The sequence below is a fragment of the Lissotriton vulgaris genome, chromosome 4_1 (genome assembly GCF_964263255.1).
Source record: "Lissotriton vulgaris chromosome 4_1, aLisVul1.2, whole genome shotgun sequence".
NCBI lineage: Eukaryota > Metazoa > Chordata > Amphibia > Caudata > Salamandridae > Lissotriton > Lissotriton vulgaris.
The window spans coordinates 2,115,205,280-2,115,228,908 of NC_141691.1; the positions used below are offsets into that span (position 1 = coordinate 2,115,205,280).

At 45.6% G+C, this 23,629-nt stretch overlaps 1 protein-coding gene across 1 annotated transcript in view; it reads left to right on the top strand.

Moving 5' to 3' along the window:
- The first annotated feature begins 14,004 nt into the window (after positions 1 to 14,004).
- LOC147725153 (acetylserotonin O-methyltransferase-like) overlaps positions 14,005 to 23,629 on the top strand; it is a 329,550-nt gene continuing 319,925 nt past the window's right edge. Inside the window, exon 1 of the mRNA XM_086966546.1 lies at positions 14,005 to 14,294. Within this exon, the coding sequence (XP_086822672.1) occupies positions 14,223 to 14,294 (72 nt within the window). The 5' untranslated portion in view covers positions 14,005 to 14,222. The remainder of the gene's footprint in view (positions 14,295 to 23,629) is intronic.

The window sequence follows — 23,629 nt, forward strand, 5'->3', positions numbered from 1 at the left end:
CCACCGGACTATTACCCATTTTTTTTGCAAAGTCAAGTATTGCTGCGTTTGATCTGGTTACCTCTCCCGTTTTCTTCTGTACTGCAGGTCCCCAATTTAAATGATGATCAAAGAGGACACCAAGGTAGGAGAATGTTTTAGCTACAGGGATTTTTTCCCCGTTAACATTAAAGGAGTTTGGCTTTTTTTTCCCTAACCCTACCTTCATGACGTAGGATTTTGAGTTATTAATACTCAGGTCCCGGGACTTCATAAAAGCATGGAAAGAATTTAGAAAAGTTTGTAAGCCAATTGCAGTCCTGGATATCAGGACTGCGTCATCCGCATAGAGTAGATCCGGCAGGCCTTACCCATAGGGGTAATCTGCTCCTGTACTTAAAAGATACTCTTCCAATTCATTGATGTATAAGTTGAAGAGGAATGGAGCTAGGATACACCCTTGCTGGACACCCCGATGAATTCCAAAGTCCCTCGTTACTTTTAAGTCTTGTGCGTAACGGACATTTGCTCTTGTGTCGGAGTGTATGTCGGCTAACAAATTAATCAGGTTCTGCTCTACACCCAATTTTGCCATGGCATCCCATAGCCTACCACGGTCTACAGATTCGAAAGCCGACGATAGGTCCATGAATGCTATGTGAATTGTACCTTGCCGGGCCATGGTGTATTTTCCAATAATCATGTACAGGTTCAAACACTGGGTGACCGTTGAGTGACCAGGCCTGAAGCCATATTGAATTGGGGAAATTACATTATTTTCATCTGCCCAAGCTACTAGCCTGTTCAAAATTACACCCCCCACTACTTTCACTACAGAATTAATTAAAGATATTAGTCTGTAGCAAAGTGGGCTATTGCGGTCTCCTTTTTTAAACACGGGTACTATAGTAGAGATCCCCCATGACTTTGGGCAACCAGAAGCCGCTACTGCATTAACTACAGCAGTAAGAACAGGGACCCATAGTGATGGACAAGATTATTTTTTTGGGGGGGGGAAAACCTTTATTGTGCAGATAGGAGCATACAAATACGGGCCTACAACCAGTCAGGCCGGCCACGACACATTATGAGAAGCACAAAAATCAATAAGGAGGTTTCCCGGTAGCACCCAGCATTGTGCAAGCAATTAGTTCAGTCTGAGAAAAGCTGAGCACGACCGCTGAAAACAGGATCAAAGAAGGTTAATTTTATAATAGGGAGTATAGCAGGATCAGTTGGAGTTTTTAATCATCTGAGTTCCCATAGCGGGCTACGAATCAAGCATCAAGACATAAAGGCATCGATAAAGATGGTTATCAGCAACAGTTCACATCAATCAGGATATAGACGCCATATTTCAAATCAGTGCCCACCGTGGCCCGTCGCTTGTCCACCGACCACCTAATTATCGTACTGATACATAACGGAGGGACCAGAACAGCAACAGTGGTTACAATCATCCTCTATACTAACCTAAATAATAAGAAAAAAGGGAAGAGGGCGGGGAAGTATTATAAAGAAGAAAAGAAAGAACGCCGCGCTGCTGCACGCGCCCCACAGCGATAAAGGCGCGCAAAGTGACTGAGGATCCCGCTATCGGGGTTAGGGCGTGCAAGTCATAATATATGTGCAATCAATACCGTAGGAAGAAGAACAACTCGCCCCCCATCCCCACCTGCAATCACACCATGGGAGACACGCACAGACACGGCGCCCCGATAAAGGGATATAAAAGAGCCATAGAACTAAGGGAAAAAAGAACAGATAAGAGGCCCCAACCCACCCACCCCGCCCTGCAACCCTGCAGAAGGCTACGGCCTACCCCCCCAGCAGCGTGAAAACCCGAAATATAGAAAAGTCAGAGAGAGGGAAAGGAACAAAAGAGGCAAAAAGGGAAAAGAACGAGGGGGGGAGGAGACCATCAATCGAGTCGTTCGGCCCCTGCCCCCCGCCTTCCCACACATTTATGCAACATCAAAACAAGATTGACACAGTCTCAGGTATCATAAACCCTCAAAGGAATTGTCCATATTATCGTGATTGGGGGCATTCCTCATCTCCATCCGTTAACCAGTAGTCCTCCGGGTTCAGTCCGGCTCACCCCTGTCCTTTCCTAGTCATCGCCACCATACATGATAGAGTAGTGGGCAGCAAACATTTCAAGGTGGAGAGGCCACTCGATCGGAACAAAACGGGACAAGGGTGTAAACCAGAGGACCCCGGCAACCAGCAACAAAGCAAGAACTTTTCGCGGCAGTCCAGACTTTCCATTAGTGACAACTGGAGCAGCAAACAGTGTGGGTGCAGTCTCACCGCACAGAAAAGTAAAGTCTCCCCCGCAAGGTAACAACGGGACCTCACCGAAGCAGATCGAATCGGCAATCCACATCGCTCCCCGAACATTCGAGCAGGAACGGGCCCCAGCGTGGAGCCCACACCCGCGCCCGCCACAATCAAAGCTACCTGGAGATTCGGGGCCGCAGGCGTACAGTCTTGTCGATGCACGGCGGCAGCACTCCCCGCAGCAACTGAGGGGGACGAAGCAGCGCACACTCGAAGTTGAGCCGCGTTCATGAGGGACGGCCCAACAAAAATGGCGGCAGACCGTCTATCTTGCACAGGGTCGACGGGGCCATGGCGGCATGTAAAGACTGTAGGGCATCAAGGACATCGCCAAGCGTGGGCTCACGCTCACAGGACCAGGCCCCCGTGCCCTGAGTAAATCCGTGACCCAGGGCGTCGGCCACCATCTTGCGGGTCCAGCCGCGTCTCCACACACCTCAACTTCTGGAGCGGGCTCTCAAGCAAGGCCACCGCTGGAGTTCACTCGAGCCCCAAAAATGGCAACCTGGGTGCAGAAAGGAGAGCCACCAAAAGGGGGGTCCGCCAGCGCCACCGCCCCATGGGCGCCACACGCCAACTCCGGCCGCAGGGCTTCAAGATGGCCGTACAGGGCAACAAAGGGGGTATCCTCCTGCACGGTCTTTCCCCATCCACGGCGTGCCGCGCCCTACCACGGGGCCCCCCTGACGCTGGACCGGGCCCGGTCAGTCTCCACCGGCATAACCGCACAATGGCCTCTCCCAGCCGACCCCTCTCCTCCACCAGGGGCCGCCGCCAACACCGTCACTCCGGCTGACCTACACAGGCAAGTCTCTGGTCTCCACGCCGCAAAGGCCCCAGATCAAGCAGGAGCACAGCTTCGGATCTGCAGCTCGCAGGAGACCCCGGGTCAGACGGTGAGTACGAGCGTTGCTTCACCTTTCCATTTCTTCCCGAGTGTCGATGGACAAGATTTAAAAAGATCTGGGGGAAGGCCATCAGGCCCTGGGGCCTTATTGCAGGTTAAGCCTTGAATTCTTTTTTCAACCTCTTTAGTTGAAAAATGCAGAAAGTTCTCCTTAGGATTGACAAAACTATACTCAGCTTGTGGCTCATTACTTTTAAAAATAGTGCTAAAATGGGTTACCCACTCCTCCGCTGGGATGTTTGTGCCAAGAACAGTGTTACTAGGATGGTCAAACAAAGGTTTATTAATAATTTCCCAGAACTTGGCACTATTACCCAAAATTTTAGGATCTAAAAGGGACTCCCAGGTACTTGCCTTTACCTCTTTTTTCCGTGTCCCAAGGGATTTATTGTAATTGGCGTGCATAACCTCAATACGTGCCGGGTCTCTCGGTCTGGCTTTTAGAGCAGCCTTAAAGTCTCGACTGGCTTTGGAGCAGGGGTGGTCAAACCATTTAAGGTTACTGGCGGAATGCCCATTTGCTGACACCATTAACAAGGACCCTACTGTTGATACAACCCCCTCAAATGCAGACAAAGTTTGTTGAGGGGATGATGTAGGTGACACACAGAGTGAGAGTTCAGAACTACATAAATTATTAATTGAGATATACAAGTTATCACAATTCACCATTGTCCATTTCAATCGACGCTTTCCGTTTGTGCAGTTTAAGGACCCACGGCCTTCAATTCGCTTTCGCAGTTCAAAGATGCCTCCACCTAGTTTGATGATGATTGGGTTATGGTCACTATGAATATTCATTTGAATGCAAAAGTCTGAGGCAAAGTTGGCAAGGTCAGCAGATAGTAGAATATGATCTATGTAAGATCCATTTGTGTTACCTTTATATGTAGGGACATGAAAAAGTGTGTGCTCCGCCACCACAGACATGGCTGCAACTAGATTGTTTTCATTCATCAAGGTATTGAGTTGGGTTCCATGCCGAGAGTGGTCGAAATGAAAGCCTTTCAGGCTGTTACACCCCAAATGTCCCATAGGCGTCACTCCTGGGTTCCCACAGGGATGGATGTTAAAATCACCTACAATCAGTGTGTGGCGCGGCACATTCCCCACATTGATTCTCAGAAAATCACACAACTGTGGTAAATTGCATTCTCCATGTTGATTTACTGCATTATAAAATTTGATCAGAGTCAAGGTATGTTTGCCCCTCTTTAACTCTAGGACTTGAATATTCCTGTTGCCTGAGTGGCAGTTGTTTATATGACAAGTAAGAGCCAGATTAATATAAATTGCTAGGCCGCCCTTTGCTCTTCCACTACTCGATGGTTCGGCTGGCATGAAGAAGCTCTGATACCCCTCGATGTGAACGTTTTTTCCTTCTACCAACCATGTTTCTTGGAGGCATATCACCGCATGTTTCTTAACAAAAGACAGCCAGATAGGATCACAAGCTTTATCAGCAAGGCCCACCGTGTTCCAAGAGACCAAACTAGTGTTACTTGATGATATTGTAACTGCTTCGATAACTGTGTCTATGTTTACATTGTAGGCTAAATTTAAATCAATAAACTCTGTGCGTGTGACTACCTGCTCTTTCATGGTGTTATGATTTTGGTCTATACAGGTTGGATCGGGACTAGGGGCCTCTAAGAAGTCAATGGATGAACTTGGCCGGTCTTGTAAAAGCGAACTCTCTAATGGGGATCTCATTTCTGGGCCTGTCTGGTCATTTAATTTTAGCTTCTCAGCAGGAGTAGATTTGTTCAGTCCCTTTGTGTCAGCGTCTTTACCAGATGGTATATCAGGGTGTACGTGCCCAGTATATACAGGGGGATTAGTGTTACGGTAGTCAATCAACCACCTCCAAACCGCTCTGTTCATAGAAGGCATTATAACTATTTGAAATGGGAACGCTGTACTGATTGTTCAGGTAGGTTGAGTATGGATGGTCATATTGGTATACTTGGTGTGAACCTTCCCTCCTCTCTGGATATGTTACGAAGTGATTTATAGTTCTGTGGTCCCTGGGTGTGGTCCAATTTAAGTATGATGAGTCAACTGGGGTATAATGACCATTATTCCCTGTAATGTCCCAGTGTTGATGTTGATTAGCAAAGGTATAAGATCTCCCCTGATCCAATGTAAAATTTGGGTGCATGTTATTTAACCCAGGGTCGTTTGAATCCATGGTACGAATCAAGCTATTTGTGGGGCTATCCCTCCAGCTACAGATATGGCTTGCCACACGGGTGTCTCTGAAACTTACAATAATACATTCGCCCTCGGTAGACTTAAATCTATGGCCCACCCAATCTACCCTCCTAACATGGGATATTTTCCCATTAAGGTGGGAGGGAAGCGGTCTGTGTGTAGTTAGCCAATGGCTCACTTTATTTTTTAGTTCCCCATACGTTTCTGTTTTCCCCTCACCCAATTTCGGGACGCCAATCATCACTATCGTGTAGGGGTGAAACTCAGGGGGAAGATTGATATAGATGGGCTTTTTAGCTGGTAACCGATTTAAGGGTTTCTCAGGGCGATCAATTGTGGGCATATTTTGGGGTACTATAAGCCTTAAGGGCCCGAGCTGGTCATTTTGTTTATCAGTACATGAGCCTTCTGCAGCCCATTCGCTCTCATCATTTTCACTTGTTGGAGACTCAGGAGCTATGTTAGGGTCTGAGACCGCTACAAGTGCAATATTTACACAAGCGCTGGGGTATTTATTTGTGGCTTTTGAGGCTATTGCTGCAGATAAAGGGGTCAGTGTCTGTTTAATGTTATCGCTATGTGGTGGTTTCTTTGTTCGTACGGTCTTTTTGATAATCGGCTTTGATGAACATTTGGCCGACATGAGGTTCTCTTTGGGTAGCGATGATCTGAGTATTTCTAACATTGTTGCGGTGTTTTTATTTTATGACAATTCAAATTTCACGACGGTTTCCTCCAGCTTAATAATTCTTTCGCGTATGGGCAACAGAAGGGACCTGATTAGATGTTCCAGTTGGGTCAGAGATGTGTTGTCACTTGAATTTGGTAATTCAGTCTGACATGACTGGTCTGTACTGACTATAACTTTTTCTGCCTGCAGCTCTTTTGGCTGTCGTGATACCACCAGACTAGACGGTAATAATGTCTGTTTGTTGGGTAATTTGTTTATCAGTTTAGCCAGACTAGAATTGGACCAAGCGTCCTTCACTGAGGGCTTATGTTTACAGAGGGGCCGAGAGGTTTTCCTTACTATTGACTTTGTTTTTTTCCCATTCCGCCTTTTGGGCTTAGTTGTCAGGCTGCCATTATCAGGGACAGAATTATTTATAGATAATGGTCTCCTAGAGTATTCGTCACCTACCCCTGGTGAAGCTATAGGCGTGGCTCTAAAAAGAAAAGGGCCCGGGTTGTCCTGTGTACTACAGATCAACAGAGGGCTGCTTTCCCTGCTAATTCGATTTAATGGTGTGCTTATGTCTGATTATGTATTTTCTCTGACTTGAATGCTAGGCAACCCTGTAAATGATTGCATTAAAAGTGATTCTTGTGAATTTATAGTAGTGTATTGATAGTGGTAGTGTTATGTAGTGAAAGATTAGGAAAGCACAGATTTGGAGTTAGCGAAAGACGCCTCTCTGTATTTAGTATAGCGTCAGCCACAACGCCTATAGTTTTCTGTAGCATTATGTCAATAACGGTGAGGCTAGGAAGAGGTGTAGTAGGGGCCACTTTATTCCTGGTGGAGGATCTTGTGGCAATAGGTGTCTTTTTGACTTTCGTCATGGTGTTAGTTAAAGTTGCTTTCTGTGTACTTTAGAGCTGTAGCATCTGCTTATGTTCATAAGTATTGATTACAATTGTAATGCTATACACACAGTCAGGAAAAAAAGAGTTTTTAAAGCAGTCACCTTAAGCCGTGTTCCATGTGGCTGGTTGAAAGGGGGGTGGCCCGTCTCGTCCTCCTTGGGCCTCTGAGGGCCACAGAGGGCCCGCCCTTTGCCCGGGCTTAGTCCCGGGCGCTCCCGCATGCTCCCGTGATGCGGGGGTTACGCGTCCTTTATGCGCCGCCTGCTGCGATCTTCGTGGCGTCTCCCGCCGCTATGCAAGGCGGGAAACGTAGTCCAGAGTCCCCCTCCGCTCTGCGGCCGCTGGCGATGTCGGTTGCGGCGGTGGGAGGGGGACAGAGGCAGGCACCAGGCTCCGTGGGCAAAGGTAATGGAGATGGGCAGGAGTTGTTTTCTGTGGGTCCGGAGATTGCAGCGTTTACTATTCAGCAGCGTCACCCGCTCTGCCGGGGTTACGCGTCCTTTAGGCGCCGCCTGGCGCGATCTTCGTGGCGTCTCCCGCCGCTATGCAAGGCGGGAAACAAAGTCCAGAATACCCCTCCGCTCTGCAGCCGCTGGCGATGTCGGTTGCTGCGGCGGGAGGGGGACAGAGGCAGGCACCAGGCTCCATGGGCGAAGGTAATGGAGATGGCCAGGAGTTGTTTTCTGTGGGTCCGGAGATTGCAGCGTTTACTATTCAGCACCGTCACATTCTGGCACACCTAGTTCCTGCAAGTTGTTTCGGCAGTGCTTATTTTCATGATCTTCTAATTTCCACTGTATGTCAGTTAGTTGAGCATCATGTGCGATTATACTTGCTTGTGAGTCTGCCAAGTCGTTCTCCAAAGTTTTTGTTCTTGTTTCAATGGTTGTCTGGCATTTGTTAATCATACCGCATGACTTTGGGACTTTCCGACAGCCCCTTGAATCTTCCAGATAGCTGCCTGTGTGCGTCTGCTATCTTGGCGCATCTCCTCACGAAGGGAGGGTATTCATTGAAGGACAGTATCCAAATTTGGGGGTGTTGAGGGGAGTATACTGTCGCCTTTAAGGGGTGGTATTGTAAGGCTACTGAGTAACTCTGCTCCAGAATGGTCTCATTTTAGGCTTTTTTTGCAAATTCGGGTGACTTGTTCTTCTCATTGCCTTACGGATTGTGGCTGTTGGGTCTCTTTTATCGCTGTCCAAAATGTCCTCACTAGAGTGGCCAAGTGAATGGGATCCTGAACCTGACACTGACCAGATTCCATCTGAGAGGGGTAAAAAAAAGTCTATGTCTTGCTCACTGTGATTCAAGGAGGTGGTATGGTTTGTGGTCAATGTATTTCCCTGATGGGGGTTTAGCATGGTAGTTTCTAGAGTAGTTTCTATCAATTGAGCCACGGGCCCCTCCAGCATACATCCATTGTTATCCCCTACCTCGTGTTGCAAGCAGGGAGGAGCGAAGACAATTGACTGCTCTTGTTGGTTTCAAGTAGAGATACAGTCATGAGCAGAATTTCATGTATGATACAGTTATTGTGGCATCATCCTCCACTATCACACAACTATCGTGCTTGGCTCAGAACAACGTTCCATATCCCCCACTCACAGGGCGGGCCATATGTTGGACTGTATATGCTCTGACTTGGAAACCCTCGAAGTCAAACCTCCCGTTTATCTAACATGGACAGACCATCAACTAATTCCCTTTGATATCTTGACTAAGAATAGGCCCCTTAGTAGGGATTATATTAAGGCCTCACAACAAGACAAGGCTAGGTGGAAGGAATTGTTAGGACATCCAGATCTCCTTCTCCAAGCCCTCATAGACAGACCCAACATGCCAGGGGACCCCACAGCAGATAGCCAGCTTTTTGGGCAGTGGATACATGCCCTGAAAGATCAGCTTATACCCCCGGTCTCATGTCACAGGTCTTCAAAAAAGAAACAATTGGCCACAATGGTACTCACAATCCTTAAAAAAACTACAAGGACATGTTAGATCGTTAGAACACATGTGGCGGCGAAACTACGATGAAAATTAGCTTAAAAGTTTGAAAACAACCCTCAGAAAATATCACGCCCTGATCAAAACCTCCAAGGAAGCATATTATACGGAGGCTATTAAAACTACCAATATTAATCAAAAAGAGATTTTTAAAATAGTCAATCTATTCACAAATCCTAAAAGTCTAAAACAAGAAATCCCCCCTCTCAGAGGCTCTGCAATAAGATAGTGCATTTTTTTGAAGAGAAGGTTCAGAAACTACTTAAAGACTTCCCATCTCCCACCCTCACCTCCACGTACAAGGATATTCCCGAAGAGACAGGTAGAGAAAGTATGCTGACCTTTAAGCCTGTTACACTGGAAGAATCGCATTTGGCAATCATGTCCATTAAATCAGGATCTCCCTTCGATCCTTGGCCCCCTACCCTATTAAACGCTCTCATAGACATTGTGAATCCCAACATAAATACCATAATCAACTCTTCCCTCTCCACAGCAGAGCTCCCAGTACAGTGGAAACTGGCTGCAGTCAAACCACTCCGAAAGAAACAATTGGCAGATACGACTATTCTCTCTAACCTACGCTCCATCTCGCTCCTTCCTTGTCTGTGTAAACTGACCAAAACATTTGTAAATATGCAACTTACAACTTTCCTGGAGGAACCCAATGCACTGCACACTAATCAATCAGGTTTCAGAGCACAACATTCCACAGAATCCGCACTACGGTATACAACTGAAACCCTGAGAGAAGCCCTGGACCAGGGAAAGAGAGCAGTCTTTGTGTTATTAGACCTGTTGGCTGCTTTCGACACGGTCTCATATGTCATTCTTCTAGAGCGTCTCGTATCATATGGCATATCTAGCAATGTACTAGAATGGATTAAGAACTTCCTGCAAGATCGCTGTCAAGTGATCACATTAGGTAAATATAACTCCCAGGAGAAGACAATCCTGTCAGGGGTCCCCCAGGGCTTGAGACTTAGCCCGACCCTCTTCAATGCCAATATGCTCCGCTAATTAAATTTATATTGTCCTTCAATATAAACACCATCTCATAAACGGATGATACGCAGCTAAACTCTGTCTTAGACAACGATACTACCCAGATGGAAGAAAGCCTCCACAATTGTCTCACAGCAACTTTCAGTTGGATGAACCATAACCACTTTAGATGTAACTCGGAAAGAAATGAAATATTACCATTAGGTCAACAAAATATCTTCTTGCCGAAACTCTGGTGGCTGGAAGATACTACTCCTCCTCTAAACACAGTAAACGTGGATAGAAACCTTGGAATAAAATTTGACACTACCCTATAATTTAAACAGCAATCCCTGATAGTTCTCGGTCCTGTTTTAACATCATAAAAAGCATCAAGAAATTCTTTGATCTAATTCCCATCTCGGCAAGACAAACGGTTGCCAATGCCCTTATCACCTCTGGGCTAGATTACGGCATTAGTCTATATGCAGGAATTAATAGAGCAGTACTGCACAAGCTCCAGATGGGCCAGCATGCAACTGCATGGCTGGTACTGAAATTGCCCAGGCAATCGGGTAAGCATCCTTCACAACGCGGTCAAAACTCTGCGGTGCCATTACGACACGTCTTTTACAACGCAAGTCGTTACCACGACTTGCGCTGGAGGACGCTCTAGACTAAGGAATAGTAGATTTACTATTCCAACAACTTCCCTACTGTACGTAGGCTGGAGTTGGAATAGTAAATCTTACTATTCCTAAGTCCGGCACCCTACAGCACAAGTTGTGGTAACGACTTGCGTTGTAAAAGATGCGTTGTGATGTACTGCGATAATTTTGATCGCGTTGTAACATCATACAACCGGCGATCGTACACAACAGCGGCACTAGATATCCTACACTAGTTACCAATTCACAAGCAAATTCTTTATAAAGGTCCTTATTATTACTTTCAGGGGCTTCAATTCTCGGGGACTCATTACCTCCAAACTGACTTCAAGCGTTATGTTCCCTCCCGAAGCTTGAGATCAGCTATTGCCAATCTACTAAAAATACTTGCCTTCCAATTAGTTTCAAAGGGAGGAAAATCCCTTATGGTTTTAGGCTCAAAGGCCTGGAACAAACTCCCCCCAAAACTCTGCCAAATTACATCAGAGTCCCTGTTTAGGAAGGCTCTAAAAACCTGGATCTTCTGTGCTCTTGACACTCTATACAAAACGTTGATCTGATCTCCCTTTCTTACCATCTTGCAGTAAACCACCTCCTCTTCCAGCGAGGTTCCATTCCTCAGCGCCAAGATGCTCCTCAGAGTGATAACCGCGCTATATAAATATACCATTACATTACATTACATCTGTAACACTGCCCCCTTGGCTCTGCTCACCTGTTCTGCCTTCTTGTCATTGTGAGTGCTGCGACGCGGCTTTCTTTGCTCCTTGTGCGGCTCGCAACAGTCTAAGATGGAGGGTTCACTTGCAGGTGGCTGGGGCGGAGCTCTGCTCTTGCTTTTCCTGTCCTCTACCTTCTCCTTCCGGGTTGTAGAATTCCATGCAGTCTGTTTCTTCCCCCGCTGGGTCTCCCCTGAGGACACGATGATTTTAGAGAGGGACCAGCACCCGCTCCGGAGTGCGTCTTCCTCTTCATTCCACCGCCAACCGGGACTTTTGGTGCCATTGTTTTCAGAGGATGCGCCTGACAATGACCCAGACACGCCAAACAGTCTTCCCGCTTCTCACCGCTGCCCGTCAAAGTGGTCAGAAGGCTGAACAATAACTTAGTGAGCTCCGCGCTGCAAACGGCATCCCCGCACTTATAGGACCGGGGCAAAGCTGCAGGTGGGAAGGCAGAGTTTCCATTCAAACTTCTTTCACTTTTTTTCTACTACCCTTTTCTTTTCTTCACTTTTTGCCGATTAAATGTATTTTTCATTCAGACTGCAGCAAATGTTTATGACGCCATCATACTGCCCATCATGTTGCCCATTTTTACCTCTAGCTTTTCAAATGTAATCCATCAGCAGGGAGCTGCAGTATGAACAGCTCACACAGTCGCCATCTTGCCTCTCAAAAAAAAAAACACAGGCTGTTTCTAATTCAAATGGATGAAAGTAGTACTGCTAGACAATGTGCCACACAATTTGCCTTTTTTGCTGCATGATTAAGATAACCATGCAACCTAAACTGGGCTTTCATTGATGTGTATTCATAATGGCTCTTACAATGGTAAACTTTGAAGAGTGATTTGGAACCAGTCAATGTGATGATGACATCCATATTTCATAGGCAACCATTGAATATAGAAGGAACATTAGAGCTATGTGGTAGATAAGAAAGGTTTGAGGAGAACAACCATGGGAGGAAAACTAGGAGAATTAAAAAAATGGGAAGAAAAAGAGGAGAAGAAAGACGTCTACACGCCATTGGAAGGGACCAGTAACATCAGTAGAACAAGAAACACTAGGACCACCAAGAAGACTAACACCAGGACCACCAGGAGGTCCTGAAGACCTGGAAGGATGAGGACTATGAGGATGAAGAGGAGCCCTAAGATTAATGGAACCAGAGGTGGAGCTTGGCTAGAAGGAGGACAAGGAAGGCTAGGAGGAGAAAGGAATTATACCAAAAGGAATAGGAACTGCAATTTGACAGGAAGAGTACAGTCACCAGAAAAAGGACCACTATGAGAACCAAAATCAGGGTCAAGAAAAGAGGTTGAGGACCTGGAGATGTAATGGGACCTTGAAACACTATTGGTGATGGACCGGGAAAACCAGAACAAGAAAGGCAAAAAGGCACAAGGGGTAAAGGAGAGGCCTGAACTAGGAGTACCATTAGGCAGTCAAACATCAGGAACCAGTGCATGTATAAGAAACACCCCTATTTACAAAGCCCGTATCTTCTGTGAGCAGTACTCAGTTATGCTGTTAAGAACACGCCCTCAAAGGCCACACCCTTTTTCACCCCATGTGAAGCGCTGGTGCATTAAGATGCCCCTACTGTTTTCTGATGTTGCCCTTTAACTTGGGTCAGTGCTTTGTTCACCATTGAGGCCGCACTGTCAGATTCCGGTCTATGGCCACAACATTATTTGCTGGTTGCTGATGCTCTCTGCTCATCTGAGGAGGTGGCAATGCCCCTTTTCTTAGACTCACTGCACCAAATCTGTCATTATAAGGGCACAGCTGGCAAAAAGGCCCTCTCACTGATTTCTTTTGGACGGAACAGGGAGGGTCCTGAGATCAGGCTGCCCGCATGTTCTTCCCCTCGTGGGGTTTCAGCCCCCGCCCACTAGTGTGTGTCAGCCCAGGCTCAGACAGCTTCAGGGCACACAAACAGCCGCACCCGAGTACTTCACAGGTCTTTAAAAGAACATTTGCTTGTTAATGCGGCTGTGTTGTTCTTTTCACCCATTCGTAGAGCCCCTCCATCTCCACTCTGCCTGTTGCTGGAAGGATGACCCCCTCCCCCACCCGAAATTTTTTCGTAGCTGTCTTCGAAACTTGGCTCCATTTGTGCCTTTTTATCCACGTCATTGAATTTATATAGGCACTGAATCAAGGAGAAAGTAAATGAATGAATGGCACGAGTTGCATTAGCATATCATTTGATTTATTGTGTTTGTCGTAGAGGCCTTATTAATAAGCATTTTCCCTCGGATACCACCTGGAAAAACAAAATAAAGAAAAACGATCACTTTTTTGTTACGGCTGTGGTTGATCTCAACTAATTAGATTCTTGTCCTGAAATGCACCATCCAGACGCATCAACCCGCTGACTCCTATAGAGGCCATTCCAGGATAAACGCCTATAATGCCTCACACTCCTGTAACTCGTATTCTGGGCTGTAGGGCACATTTCACAATGAGCGGTGCGCGGGCCGCCCCGTCCTGTCAGAACAGCTCACAGGCTGAGTTGATGAGTGACGCCCGTGTTACAAATTCAAATCCTGCCTGGGCTTAGATTTGTGAAACTTCCTAAATGGGTCAAGGAAAATCAGTTGGACAATTAGGGTTGGATATGTAAGTAAAATAAGAACGTCTATTAATTATTAAACACACTCACTCTGGTAGTTTAAATAAAGGAAAGGGGCGAGCTCCAATCACCTGGCATTAAAGGTGTGACGTGAGCTTTCCACTCGAAGTCCTCGCGCACGAGTGATTAAAGGTTTATCGATCAGACGCGGGCCGCGTGCAGCGGAGCATCATGGGCGCTTCCGAAGACCCGCAGTATCCCGGGCTCCTGCTTCAATACAGAGATGGATTCCTGGCCTCCAAGGTACGACGCTCTCGTTTCTGCAATTCAGCTATTCACTTTATAAATGATTTCTAAACAAGGTGGTTGTCTTAAAACAACTCAGAAATGCGCTTCTAGAGATACAGAATAATTGTACTCAGAGTGTCTTTTTATCTTCTCTTTTGCCTGTAGGGTCCAAAAATGGTGCCATGAACTTATTAATTAAAATTAACTTTTTAAAGTATTTATTGTTTAACGAGAATGGAAAATTGATTTTAATTACTGTTTATTTAAATTGTACTGTTATGGTTTTTTATTATTATATAAAAAATCGAATAAAGATATATTTGATTGGTTGATTGATTTCTAACCAATATTGTGAGAAAGGAGAAATATTGACAAAACAGCGAAAGTTGAAATTTCTTTTAGGATCAGCAAATGTAGATTATAAAGCAAAAGGAACAAGGGAAGCTTATTTGCCCTCCCGTTTCTGAATAACAACAATTCTCCACCCTGGGTATGACCACTTTCCGATGGGCCACCCACGTTCCATCAGGCTCCCAATGTTCCAAAGAGATAGTTTGTTTTCTCCTGAGTCTGTTCACTCTTTACCCAAACTGAATCCCTTTATGATACAGACACGTTTGCTTGTCTATATCAGAAAAGTTTCGGTTTTGATCTTGTATTTTTGTCATGAGAAACCAGTTTTATGGCAAACGCAGAGAGACTGTAATATTGAAGGTTTTTCAGAAGAGTGTTTTCAGGCTTAGGGTTGTAAGGTCAAGTTTGCTAATATTGGAAGGGAAACAGTAGAAACCTTGGGGCATATGTACAAAGAAATGTAGGAGTGCGGAGCAGCGCCAAATTTGGAAGCGCCCCAACATTTTCTAAACTCAGAGAGGCGCCATATTTATAACTATACAGCTCATCCATGTGTTCTCCCTAGTGCTGGAGCTATCATTAGCTGCCTAGCGCCAGCGCTGGCACACCTGCACCATACTGCAAGGGCGCTTGTGTTGCAGGGAATGATTGTTTATGTGCAGGAAGTGTGCCTTACTGCACATAAACAATCATTGAAGGCTTTAGGCATTAAGCCACAAAAAGTGGCTTAACGCAGCTTTGTAAATATGGAAAAGGGCATATCGGCACCAGAATGTCTCTAAAACTGACATTCTGGTGGCGATATTGCCTTGTAAATAAGCCCCAGAATATATAAGTGAACTGAATGTGAACTGTACGTGCCCATATACCTTTAAAAGTGAGCACAAACTCAAACCTTTTGATGAACACAACAAGGCGTAGGGTTATTAGAGTAAGTGTGAACATATCGTTTCCATGGACCAATACCCTAAAAGTGCACAGTTGCAATTCCATGTTACTGCTTTATATTCAGTTCTACTGTTGGAGTCCAGGGAGCATATTTACAAGGGCATATTGCCATGAGAACATCACTTTTAGCGACGATCTGGTGACAATATCACCTTCTCCATATTTACAAAGCGGAGTTAAGCCAGTTCTTGTGGCTTAATGCTGCCTTGTAAATAGGGCCACTTTACAAGCATCACTTAGCGTGAAAGGGGCATGCAATGGGTGATTTTTGGCATTCCACCGCAACACCCACTGCTTTTTGACGCTGCCCTAGATGTACAAGGAGGTGTAAATCTGTGGCAGTGCCAAAAATTAACGTCATGCAAGAGCAGGTGTTAGACTGGCCCAGGAGGAGATCTGCTTTTATGTGTCCTCATTTTTCGGTCTCGCTATGCAGTGCGTAACAATGCTTAGAGGGACCTCTTGTAATCGCTCAGCACTTATCTTGAAACTCGTGCATGTTTTGCACGGTTTCCTATCAGTGCTCGTGCATGTATGGCGTTTACCTCGCGGGAGACAGCATCCGCGCAATCTGTTAGTAATTATCGCGCTGGCTCCCATGAGGTAAACGCCATACATGGACTTCCGGCTGCACACGCCCCTGAAACACCTTTGAGTAGTGCCCTCAGCGTCAGATAATTGCCATTGTTCTGCGCAGGATCACACGGCCGTGGTATGCAGGGCAGGAACAATCGTCTGTGAGCGGCCAAAGAACGGGCCGCTGCTTCCCAGGCTTTGCGCTGCTTGTATTTTTGAGCCACGAAAAAAGTGAAATTTGGGCCATATGTATCAAGCAAATTATCAAGCAAATTCGCATTCGCAAAGGCCAAACGCAAATTTTGCGATTCCTTAAATGCAATGTATGAAGCAAAAAAAAAGCACATTGTCCTTAAGGAATCGCAAATTACCACCAACTTCAAGTTGGTGGTAAGTTGCGAATTCCTTGAAAAATTCACATTTTTGCATTTTTCAAAGTGCCATGTGACGCACATACATGCCCTTAGGGCATGTATATGTGCCACATGTGCACCCATGCTTATTTCAGGGGTGCAACAGGGTATCCTTTGGACACCCCTGCACCCTTGAAATTAATCTCAATTTACGATTCTCAAATTGCGAATCGCAAATTGAGAATACCTTCCCATTCATTCCTATGGGCCTCCTGGCCCATAGTAATGAATGGGAAATCATTCCTTAATTGCGATTCAGAATTTGCTAATAGCAATTAGGAAATCTTAAGAAATCGCAAAAAAAAATCGATTTTCTACATACATACCAATTTGCAAATCTCAAATATCGATTTCTAAAAAATCGCTATATGAGATTCGCAAATCTGGATGTTGATACATATGGCCCTTTGTGTCTTAATTGGCAGTCGCATCGCGGAGATTCTCACGTGTTTACCTGGAATGGAGTTAAGCATTTTTGGGAGAAAATGGAAAGCTGAAGAGGGAATTGACTAAGTCATCTTGCAGTTATTAAACAGTACTGAGACGCTAATATTGACATGTTTATTATCTGACCGAGTGAGCGTATGATTTCCCTGGGGTGGTACATTGAAGCACCGGGATTATTTCAGGTCTGACACAAGGCTGGTGGCTTTGATTGAAATTGGTGTTGGGGAATGTGCGCTTCTGGGGGCATATTACCGAGATGTGCGTTGCCAAATGCACAACGCACATCTCCGTATCGCCGGCTATCGCCGGATTTCATCACCTTTTTAGCGCGCAATTATCAATGAGCATCAGGCAGGCGATCAGAAAGTGATTGTTTTCATGCACTAATGTGGGCCTTGTTAATATGGGGGGGGTGGATTCAGCATTATGATCCACACTCCCATGTTAACAATGCCTAACCCCTGGTCGGAGCAGACGTTGGGAGACCTGCAATAAATTAGTTTATCGCAGGTTTTTGTCTCCCAACGCCTGCCTTGGTAATAGGGTGTTCCCACCTGCAACACATTTTACATGTGGTTGGACGTGGGAACGCCCACTTTGCATGTCATTAGCGATGTTAATCGCCGACATGCAAAGTAGGCTCGGCCCAGGCTTTAAAGTGCCCTTGGTAATAGGGCTCTAGCTGTATCGCCGCTTTCTCGGCACAATTCGCCAAGAAAGCGGCGATACAAGCCCTTGGTAATATGCCCCTAGTCTTTTCTAATGCTTAGTGGGTTAATGCACAAGCTGCGGAGGTCCGCGTGCAAGCCAGAGGCAGATTCTAAACCCTTAACTGTATGAACCTTCTAATATTCAGAAAATATTAAGAGTTCAGTCGAGATGGGTAAGAACACCTGTTATTTAGAGCGCTGTGAAGTCGCGAGAGAGCTGCATGCACACGAACAATGCAAATGTGTCTTTTCTGTTGCCTTTCCATGTCCGCAGGCTGAAACACAGCCCCTTTAACCTTTAATATCAATCGTTCATTTTTCGCAGTAGTTACTTTAGTTTCATCTAAACCTCAAGAGCAAGAAAACGACGCCAGTAATAACGCGTGAAATGTGCCGAATATTACACGTTGTCTCAGCCGGGATTGCAAGATTTCCAGCTCCACTTCTAATAATGACACTTAACACACTTTGCCGCTTTTATTTTCTCAGCTTGTGTTTGTGAAGTGTCAATGTGCTGCTTTTACAGAGTCAATTCAGGAGCAGCTAACAGCGACTAAAAAGTGTGCTGAAGATCACACATTGTGTCAAGGTCCAGAGCCAGATGTCCATCTCCTCTCCTTAACAATCTACTCATTTTATTCACGTATTTTAGAAAGCACCGGCAGGCCACCTTACAGCCGCTTCAAAGCGCATAAGTGGCATTTGGACTTCATTGGACCGACCGCCCATAAGGGTCTCGTCCTATTGGCCCCTTCAGGATGTGTTGCTGTGAGGAACGAGTGCCCCCGGGGTCCGAGACACAAGATTAAACTTCAGGAATAGTTCACAAGCCTCTCTTTAGAATTCAGAGTGAAAGCGTCGGCCTCTTGGGTGACGAGAGAGACAGAGAGGGGCGAGGCTGGCAGTCTGTGTTCAGGGACCTGCTGGCCCACAGTGAGACAGATATGAACAGACATTCCTGACCACTTGCTTACCGGCTGAACCAGGCACTTTACTGAACCAGGCTCTTTGCTGAGCCCTGCACAGCCCCCTCGGAGCACGCCGCTTCAAAGCACCTGCAGTGGATACCATTGGCAACGGCAGAGGCTTTTTTAATGACATTTCTGCATCGCTTTTCATTTTCGACGATGTTGTATAAGTGTGTGTAGTAACAATTTTATGACAGAACATGGCATCATAAAGGCACACATTTCTTATCATAATTAGCTGCCAGAACATTAAATGAAGGTAGTATTTGAAATACTGTGCTATCTACCCCACTGCAAAATGTGTTTTTTTTCCAGTCAAAAACACAGTGCGCAGTTGCACATTAAAGAATGTTGGGGCAGATTTACAAGCCCTTTGCGACACTTTTACGCCGGCGTTGCGTCACTTTTGTGACGCATCTGCGGCGTAAACCATGCGCCACGTTGCGACTTACTTACAACGTGACGCATCTAGGCAGATGCATCACGTTGTAAAGCCCTGCGCCACATGAAACCAGCGCCAGGTTTCATGTGGGCGTTCTGTCGCAGGGTGGGCATTCCCTCGCAGGAAAGCCACGTAAAACTGTCGTAGTGAAATCTGCAAGATTTCCCTGAGTCAGTTTTACGACGCTGCTGGGTCAAATCCTTACGCCTGCTTGAAGCTGGCGTAAGGAGTGAGGCACCATGTTTAGTATGGGCAGCCCCTGTGCATTGCAGGAGTTGCGTCGCGCTTGCGATGCGACTCCAGCAATGCGCCACCCGTGCGCCTCAACATGCATCACGCATCTGCCCCTCCTTGCACCATGGTGCGCCGCATTGTGAATGCGACACATCTGTGGTGGCGCAATGGGGGGAATTACGTGACACATCTGTTCTGGCGCATCCCTGCTAATTTGCAGAGAAGCGCCAGAAGACGTAAATATGCCCCGTCGTTTTTACGGATAGCCTTCCAGCAGTGCTTAATTTGTAAAAAAAAAAAATAGGCTCCACTACTCTAGTCAGGAGGCCTCTGCAGCTTGCATCACCCATTGCCAATGCCAGCATTTCCAATGATAGTACCTACACAACTACTAACCAGCACAATGCTACCAGTGTGACAATTCAGCCTATTCCTGGCCCCCAAAAGTATAAGAATAGCTGGCTATGTGCACATTTTCGCCCTGTGCAGCAATTTAAATAGTGGGCGAGATTCAGACGGCCCCTGACTGTCCTCTGCACAAGCCCACGTGACGCATGAACGCCAGGGGCCATCATGCGCATCGAAGGGGTTAATGCATACTGATTTAATAAACAACTGCTGCTCTGCTCATCTCTAAATTATACAAACAGCACCACCATGTGGCAGCTGTCATAAAGGCGGTGTCGACAATTCAGTGCATCTGCTGACAATTAAGTGCTGGTGCCGAGCGTCTGAAACCACAGGCTCAAATTAAGCACTGCCTACCAGACAGCTTGGTAAGATTGGGCTTACCAATAATTTACGGGAGCTTACTGTCTGCACGTTGCTTAGCATTGGTTGGCTTTATTGTCAATCTGGTCCACCTTGATTTTGTTCCTGCCCTAGAGCACAGTCTTCATTTTTGTTAAGCCCCCCGTGAGAGTGCATATATTTTGCAGCTCTATCTCGCGAGTGCTTTCCCTAAAATGGCCATCCCCTGGTGCTTTGTGTTGCTCTCTCCCACACATGTTCTCCTCCCTCTCACACTTTGTGTACTTCTGTACCCATCCCTTGAATCTGTGTTGCCCACTTTCATGGATGGGTCTTTCCTACCCCCAAGTTCCATTCAGTTCCCCCTTCTTTTTTGCAAGATGAGGACCCCAGTTAAGTTTAGAGTCAAAAAGGACCCCAAGATATGAGAATGTTTTTGATATGGGGATTACAACATCGTCAATTTTAAATAAAAAGTTCCTTCTTGGTTGTTGGCCAACTTGCATGACAAAAGATTTCGAGTTGTTGACCATAAGGTCTCTATCCGTCAAGAACAGTTTAAATGCATTTAATAAAGCTTGCAGGCCCCTCTCGGTTCTAGAAATTAGAACTGCATCATCTGCGTATAAAAGTGCAGGAATTCCCAGCCTGCCGACTCTGGGACAATCAGCCGGTACATTCTGCAACACACTATCTAGGTCATTAATGTAAAAATTAAAAAGGAAGGGGGCCAAGATACAACCTTGGCGAACACCCTTTTTGATGTCAAAGTTATTTGTTGTGCTCAGATCTTGGGAATATCTCACATTTGCTCGAGTATTACTATGTAAATCAACAAGAAAGTTGACAATTCCACCATCTACACCCTTCACCCTCATGGACTGCCAGAGCTTTCCCCTGTTGTTTACACAGTCGAAAGCTGAGGACAAGTCCATGAAGGCGAGGTGGATGGTGCCCCTTTGAGCCACAGTGTACTTGCTTAATATTAGAAAAAGGTTAAGACACTGGGTTACTGTTGAACGGCCACTACAAAAAAGGCAAGAGAGCTGCAGAAAGAGGTAAGAATGGTAAAAAAGAGGAAAGATAGGTGCTGAAAAAAGCTGAAAGGTGCCGAAAGAAGCAAGTAAAGTGCATAAAGAGGCACTAGAGGGCCAGAAAGAAGAGAGTGAGATGCAGAAAGAGGCAAGAGTAGTGAAGAAAGAGGGATGTGAGATACAAAAAGTGGCATGAGAGGTGCCACAAGAAGAGTGAGGTGCAGAAACAGGCAAGCGAGATACAAAAAGAGGCAAGAGGGTTGTATAAAGAAGCAAGAAATGTGCAGAAAGTAGAAAGAAAGGTACAGAAGGAAGTAGAAGATGTGCAGAAAGAAATGAATGAGGTGCAGAAAAAGGCAAGTGAGGTGTAAAAAAAAGCAAGAGAGATGCAGAAAGAAGCAGAGAGGTGCAAAAAGAACCAAGGTAAATGCTGAAAGAGGCTACATAAGTGGAGAAAGAAGTAAGCGAGAGGTACAGAAAGAGTCAATAGAAGTAGAAAGAAGCAAGGGGGTGCAGGATGAAGAGAATGAGGTGCAGAAAGAAGCTAGAAAAGTACAGGAAGAAGCAAGACAGGTGCAGAAAGAAGCAAGAGAGGTGCAAAAAAGGCCAAGATAAATGCTGAAAATAGCTATAGAGGTGGAGATAAATGCAGGTGAAGTGCAGAAAGAAGCAGGAGAGGTACAGAAAAAAGAGGCTGAGGTGCAGAAACAGGCAAGTGAGGTACAAAAAGAGGCAAGAGAGTTGTATAAAGAAGCAAGAAATGTGCAGAAAGTAGCAAGAAAGGTTCAGAAGGAAGTAGAAGATGTGCAGAAAGAAACGAATGAGGTGCAGAAAAAAGCAAGTGAGGTGTAAAAAAAGCAAGAGAGATGCAGAAAGAAGCAGAGAGGTGCAAAAAGAACCAAGGTAAATGCTGAAAGAGGCTACATAAGTGAAGAAAGAAGTAAGCGAGAGGTACAGAAAGTCAATAGAAGTAGAAAGAAGCAAGGGGGCGCAGGATGAAGAGAATGAGGTGCAGAAAGAAGCTAGAAAAGTACAGGAAGAAGCAAGACAGGTACAGAAAGAAGCAAGAGAGGTGCAAAAAAGGCCAAGATAAATGCTGAAAATAGCTACAGAGGTGGAGATAAATGCAGGCAAAGTGCAGAAAGAAGCAGGAGAGGTACAGAAAGAAGAGACTGAGGTGCAAAAAGAGGAAAGAGAGGTACAGATAGAACAGAATGAGTTGCAGAAAGAAGCAAGTGAGATGTTGAAAGAGGTAAGAGAAGTGCAGAAACAAGAGAGTGAGGTGCACAAATAGGCAAGTGAGGTGTAGAAAGGGATGTTGAGAAAGAGGAAGAAAGGTGCCAAAAGAAGAGAGTGTGGTGCATAAATAGGCAATATATTAACATAAAGAGGCAAGCGAGGGGCAGAAAGAAGCAAGACACGTGCAGAAAGAAGCGAGAGTGGTGCAGAAAGAAGCAAGAAAGGTACATAAAGAAAAGATTGAGATGCTGAAAGAGGCAAGCGAGGTGCAGAAAGAAGAAAGTGTGGTGCAGAATAAGGTAAGAGAGGCACAGAAAGAAGCAAGAGGGGTGCAGAAAAAGGTAAGAGAGGTGCAGAAAAAGACAAGAGAGGTATAGAAAGAGGAAAGTTAGTTGCAAAAAGAGGCATGAGTGGTACAGGAAGAGGTAAGAGAAGGGCAGAAAGCGACAAGAGAAGTGAAAAAAGAGGGACGTGAGTTACAGAAAGAGGCAAGAGAGGTGCAAAAAGAAGGGAGTAAGGTACAGAAAGAGGCAAGAGAGGTACAGAAAGAAGAGATTGAGGTACAGAAAGAATCAATAAAGAATCAGAAGGGAGCAAGAGAGGTACAACAAGAGCAAAGGGAAGTGCAGAGATAGGCAACAGAGGTGGAGAAAGAGGCAAGAGAAGTTCAGACAGAAGCTTGAGAGGTGCCGAAAGTGGAAAGAGAATTACAGAAAGAAGGAAGAGAAGTACAGAAAGAAGCAATAAAAGTACAGAAAGAAGCAAGAGAGGTGCAGAAAGAAGCAAGAAAGGTAAACGGAGAAGAGAGTGTGGTACATAAATTAGCAATTTATGAACATAAAGAGGCAAGAGAGATGCCGAAAGAGGCACAAGAGGTGCAGAAAGAAATAAGAGAGGTGTAGAAAGAAGCAACAGAGAGAGACAGAGAAGCAAGAGAGGTGCAAAAAGAGCAGAGTGAAGTGAAGAAAGATGCAACAGAGGTAGAGAAAGATACAACAGATGTGCAGAAAGAAGCAGATGTGGTGCAGAGAGAGGCAAGAGAAGCAGACAGTAAAAAGAGAAGTGCCGAAATAAGCAAGATAAGTGCAGAAAGAAGAAATCGAGGTGCAGAAAGAAGAAAGGTTGGACAGAGAGAAGAGAGTGAGGTACAGATAGAGGCAACTTAGGTTTATAAAGAGGCAAGAGAGGTTCAGAAGGAAGCAAGAGAGATACAGAAAGATGAAGAAAAGGTACAG